General features: G+C 28.4%; 1 protein-coding gene across 3 annotated transcripts in view; it reads left to right on the forward strand.

The window, feature by feature from the left end:
* The window catches only part of LOC100169110 (phytoene desaturase), a 74,318-nt gene extending 70,001 nt beyond the window's left edge, over positions 1 to 4,317 (forward strand). The window contains exons 3-4 of one of the 3 annotated variants that reach the window (XM_029488030.1): positions 2,539 to 3,131; positions 3,201 to 4,317. In XM_029488030.1, coding sequence (XP_029343890.1) covers positions 2,542 to 3,131; positions 3,201 to 4,191 — 1,581 coding nt within the window. In that variant the 5' untranslated portion in view covers positions 2,539 to 2,541 and the 3' untranslated portion in view covers positions 4,192 to 4,317. Of the gene's footprint in view, positions 1 to 2,525; positions 3,132 to 3,200 lie in introns of all 3 variants that reach the window. The other 2 variants (XM_001946654.5, XM_008180603.3) reach the window with 2 other exon arrangements.
* The last annotated feature ends 580 nt before the right edge of the window (positions 4,318 to 4,897 follow it).

Raw genomic sequence — 4,897 nt, forward strand, 5'->3', positions numbered from 1 at the left:
TTTTTAATGTTATTTTAAAAAAAAATACTTAGAAAAATTGAATATTTCATTTGTCTATAAATAGCTCAAAAAAAGTCGAAACACTTTGAAAATTTAACCCTGTATAGACAACGCTAATATAAACATCTGTTGCAAATTTCAAGTGCTTACAATAATTATTTTTTGAGTTACAGTAAAATTAAGTTTTCGTTTTTGTCAAAAATTGGTTTTGCGTAAAAATTCGCGTTTTTCCGTTATTTTTTTAAGGTTTTTCCTGCCGCTTTTGAAAAGTATTGGGAAATTTTCACTTTTGACCCCCCAAAGTACCAACTAGATTCACTTTCCTTTCAGAAAAGGTACAACTTTTGAAAATCGAAGCATTTTTACTGCTCCAAAAGTTGTCGTCAGACACAAAAAAAAAAAAAAAAAAAAAAACACACATCATTGTAAAATCAATACATTCATCACTTCGTTCAGAATCTAAAAAGGATCCAAGTTAAATTAAAAAAAATATAAGACCATTAAATAAAAATAATAATACAATATTGATATAAGATTTTTTATCCTATTAAGATATTTTTTTAATTTAATGATTGAAATTCATTTTATTGAAATTACATTTTATTTAATATACATTATTAGCGCACTAATGTTTGGCAAAAGAAAAATTTAAAAATTGTAATTTTTTCCATGAGGGGGGCTGGAAACATGCCCAAAAAGGAAAAACAATTTTTCCGAGAACAACGGGTGTCACACAAATTCACACTGATGGCGTACTAATGTTTGGTAAAAGAAAACTTTTAAAAATGTAATTTTTTCCATGAGTGGGGGCTGGCGAACATTTCTCCAGCCCCCATATATGTTTTTGAATTTACGGTTAAACCAGTATCGCACAAATTCTAAAAATAGTCACACAAATTCACACTAATGGCACACTAATGTTTAGCACAAAAAAAATTTCAAACATTTTATTTGGGGGGGGGGGGGTGGGGGGCGGTGAAATGTACGTCCATTTTGATGCAATTTGCTAAAAGATATGTACTATATATTGAAATCGAAGCACTTAGAAATTTTGTATACAGGATATAGAAAAAAAAACATTTGTTCCTAAAGCAATTAAAAAATATGAAAAATATAAGCACAATGTATATTTATAGATATTTCAAGTTTAAATTGTTCTGGAATTGAACATTCAAACAAAAAATAACAATTTTACTCATTTTTTTGAATTAAAAAATTATTATTCATAAAAACTTGAAACTTTCCCGCTAAGACTAAAACTATTATTTACAATACTCAAAGAAACTTTCAAAATATTTAGAGTAACCTAAGTAAGATTATGTTATTTATACAGTAATGAAATTAAACAATTTGCCTTGCAGCCTTGGTTAATATTTAGATTAATAAAAGCTAGGTACCTATGTATACCACGAACCTATAAATGGATCGCCTTATCGTACGTCACCAGTCACGTCAGTATTGACTTATGAGTTAATAACGGCTATATATTATATAACCATACATAAAATTATTACCTATATGTGATTTGTTTCTATCAAAAATTAGTTCAACCTTCAACTTATCATATAACTAATAGAAAATTAAATTACTGATAAAAATATAAACATAAAATACTAATAGTACAGTTTTCCTGCGATGTTACGATTTTTTTTTATCACACGACAACAATACGTTCCTAAAAAGTTTAAAAAAAGGTCTTAAATCATGAAGGAAAAATATTTCTAATTATTAATTAACAACATTATTATTACAATTTGACTCCTGTTTCTATAAAATTGTAAAAAATTAAGGAATAGTGTTACAAACATTAAACAGTATGGTGTAGTGTCCAACAAATAAAATCTAGTGCTATTATCTAAATTAAATCATATTCTATATAAATTATATAAATTAATTTTTGAATATATTATACATTAAAGTACCTACCAACGAATATATTCTTCGGTCATTGTCCCATTCATAGGATATTAATACAAAATAGATAATAATATTTATATAGATACCATCAGCTTTTTTAAATTATTTAATTTAAGATCAGAATTTATTACTTTTAAATTAAACGGTTATATTTATAAGTTCTAACAAATTGTACAACTAAAACAAACTAAGTTCTAACTAAAGAATATATCACTCTATGTAAGTGCCTTAAGGTTCGATATAAAATAAGTTTTTTCGACCGGTCAACAACAAGGAGGGAATTGATAGTTACTTACTAGTTATTAGTTAACTATATCTATGCTTGCTATAAAATAAAGGTATGCAACTTAAATTATAAAATCAATATCTACACGAAATTGCAGTAGGTTGTAGGTAGGTACCTATAATGCAAACTAACGAAGCCAAACTATGTAATTCAAAGTCTATAACTAAACATACTATTATTCTGAAAACATAAAATATATTTTTAATTTGAATGATAAATTATCTAGGTAATTTGTATATTATATATCATATAATTATGTAAATATTTTCTTTTTTAATAGTATTAATATTTATGTTTATTGTATTGTTATATATGTATATATAGGTAATATTGACAAAATGGTGGTTAAAATTATCATCATCGGAGCTGGAGTTGGTGGTACAGCAGCAGCTGCTAGACTTAGCAAGAAAGGATTTCAAGTAGAAATTTATGAAAAAAATGCATATAATGGTGGAAGATGTTCACTCATTTATCAAAATGGACATCGATTTGATCAAGGCCCTTCATTGTATCTGATGCCTAAAATATTTGAGGAGATATTTGAAGATTTGGGAGAGGACATTAAAAATCACATCGATTTATTGAAGTGTCCTTCTAATTACAGTGTACATTTTCATGATGGGGAAACATTTGAACTTACCACAGATATATCAAAATTATCACGTTCTTTGGAAAAATACGAAGGTTATGGTGAATCAACATTGATTAATTTTTTGAGATATTTAAAGGAAACCCATGTACACTATCAAAGGAGCGTTAAAGTTGCACTCAAAACCGATTTCCAACATTGGTATGATTTTTTCAATCCAAAATTTTTACCAGACGTAATCCAACTACATCTGTTGGACACTGTTTATAACAGAGTTTGTAAGTATTTCAAGAGCGACTACATGAGAAAGGCATTTTCATTCCAGACTATGTACTTGGGGTAAATAGAAAAATTTTAATTAATATTATTATCTTTTAAATAAAACCAAGATTGTTTTTATGATTTTAGAATGTCACCATATGATGGCTTAGCTGCCTATAGCTTACTGCAGTACACTGAAATAGCGGAAGGGATTTGGTATCCGAAAGGAGGCTTCCATAAAGTTTTGGAAAGTCTTGAAAACATTGCTGTACAACATGGGGCAAAGTTCAATTATAATGCCGATGTCCAAGAAATAATAGTAGACGACAAAGGAGTGGCAAAGGGAATCAAAATGGTGAATGGTGATGTGGTAAATAGTGACATTGTAATTTGTAATGCAGATCTCGTATACGCGTACAACAAACTTTTGCCAAAAACGTCATACGCCGATAAGCTCGGGAAAAAAGAACTCACTTCATCCTCGATATCATTTTATTGGTCAATGAAAACAATTGTGTCACAGTTGAAAGTACACAACATTTTTTTGGCTGAAAAATATAAAGAAAGTTTCGATCAAATATTCAAGGATCACACTTTGCCCGACGAACCATCGTTTTATGTTAACGTACCTAGTCGCATCGATCCGACAGCGGCGCCAGAAGGAAAAGACACAATCGTGGTTTTAGTACCGGTGGGGCATATATCGAATGTACCTAATATTGATTTCGATCAACATGTGAAGACAGCTAGGGAACATGTAATCGACACAATTGAGAAAAGATTGAAGATATCCAACTTCAGAAGTATGATCGATCATGAGATAGTGAACGATCCAAGAACATGGCAAAACAATTTTAATTTATGGAAAGGGTCTATACTAGGATTATCTCATTCATTATTTCAGGTTCTATGGTTCAGACCTAGTATGAAATGTAAAATATTTGAAAACTTGTACTTTGTCGGCGCTTCGGTGCAGCCTGGTACTGGTGTACCAATAGTCTTATGTGGTACAAAATTGCTAGAGAAACAATTGTGTGATAGATTCTTAGATAGTAAAGTTACAAAAAGCTCATGGTCGATGTGCGTTTCATTTTTAATCGGTATCATAGTACTTCTGATTTTTTGCACTTTATTTTAATAATAATAAAGTATATGTAACTGACCTACCTATGTGTAACACATGTACCTACCTATGTGTTATTTCATATTTGTATACATGTTAGGCATTTTTGTATGCTTTTTTTTTAAATATATTTTCAAAAACTTTAAATTTATAGTTATTAAATTCAGTACCTATATAATTCAGTTTTTAAATAAGTTATGAGCATTTTTAATTTAGGTACTCTGTATTATATACGCATAACATGCTAAATAATTGAACCATTATTTTCTCATAATAATTTTCTTACCATCAAGTTTCATAATATGTCAATTCACTCTAATTTTTAAGCTAACGAAGCTAAACATGATTTGCTGAGCGTAAATTTACCATGCGTTACTTAGATGGAGACAACAAATACCAGTGTTACGTCCTCTTAAAATTAAAGCTTGAGTATTTAATTTATTTTAACTTCGAATAATATATCAACTTTAATAGACTTTTAGTTATTTTTTTGCTTTCCCTATAAGTTCCCAAGTTATTAAAATATAATAATAACCCAAATACCTACATGTATATACCTTTTTTTTTGTACACTTTTTTAATGTATTCTACTTTAACTATAGGTAGGTAGTTAAAGTTAGATCTTGGTAAATATCTTGTAAATTGAATTTATTTCCATTATACAGATTCTTATTATAATTATATTTATATTTATAATTTATGCATAGTTAATAATAATTTA

Source organism: Acyrthosiphon pisum, chromosome A1 (assembly GCF_005508785.2).
Source record: "Acyrthosiphon pisum isolate AL4f chromosome A1, pea_aphid_22Mar2018_4r6ur, whole genome shotgun sequence".
In the NCBI taxonomy this organism is placed as follows: Eukaryota; Metazoa; Arthropoda; class Insecta; order Hemiptera; family Aphididae; genus Acyrthosiphon; species Acyrthosiphon pisum.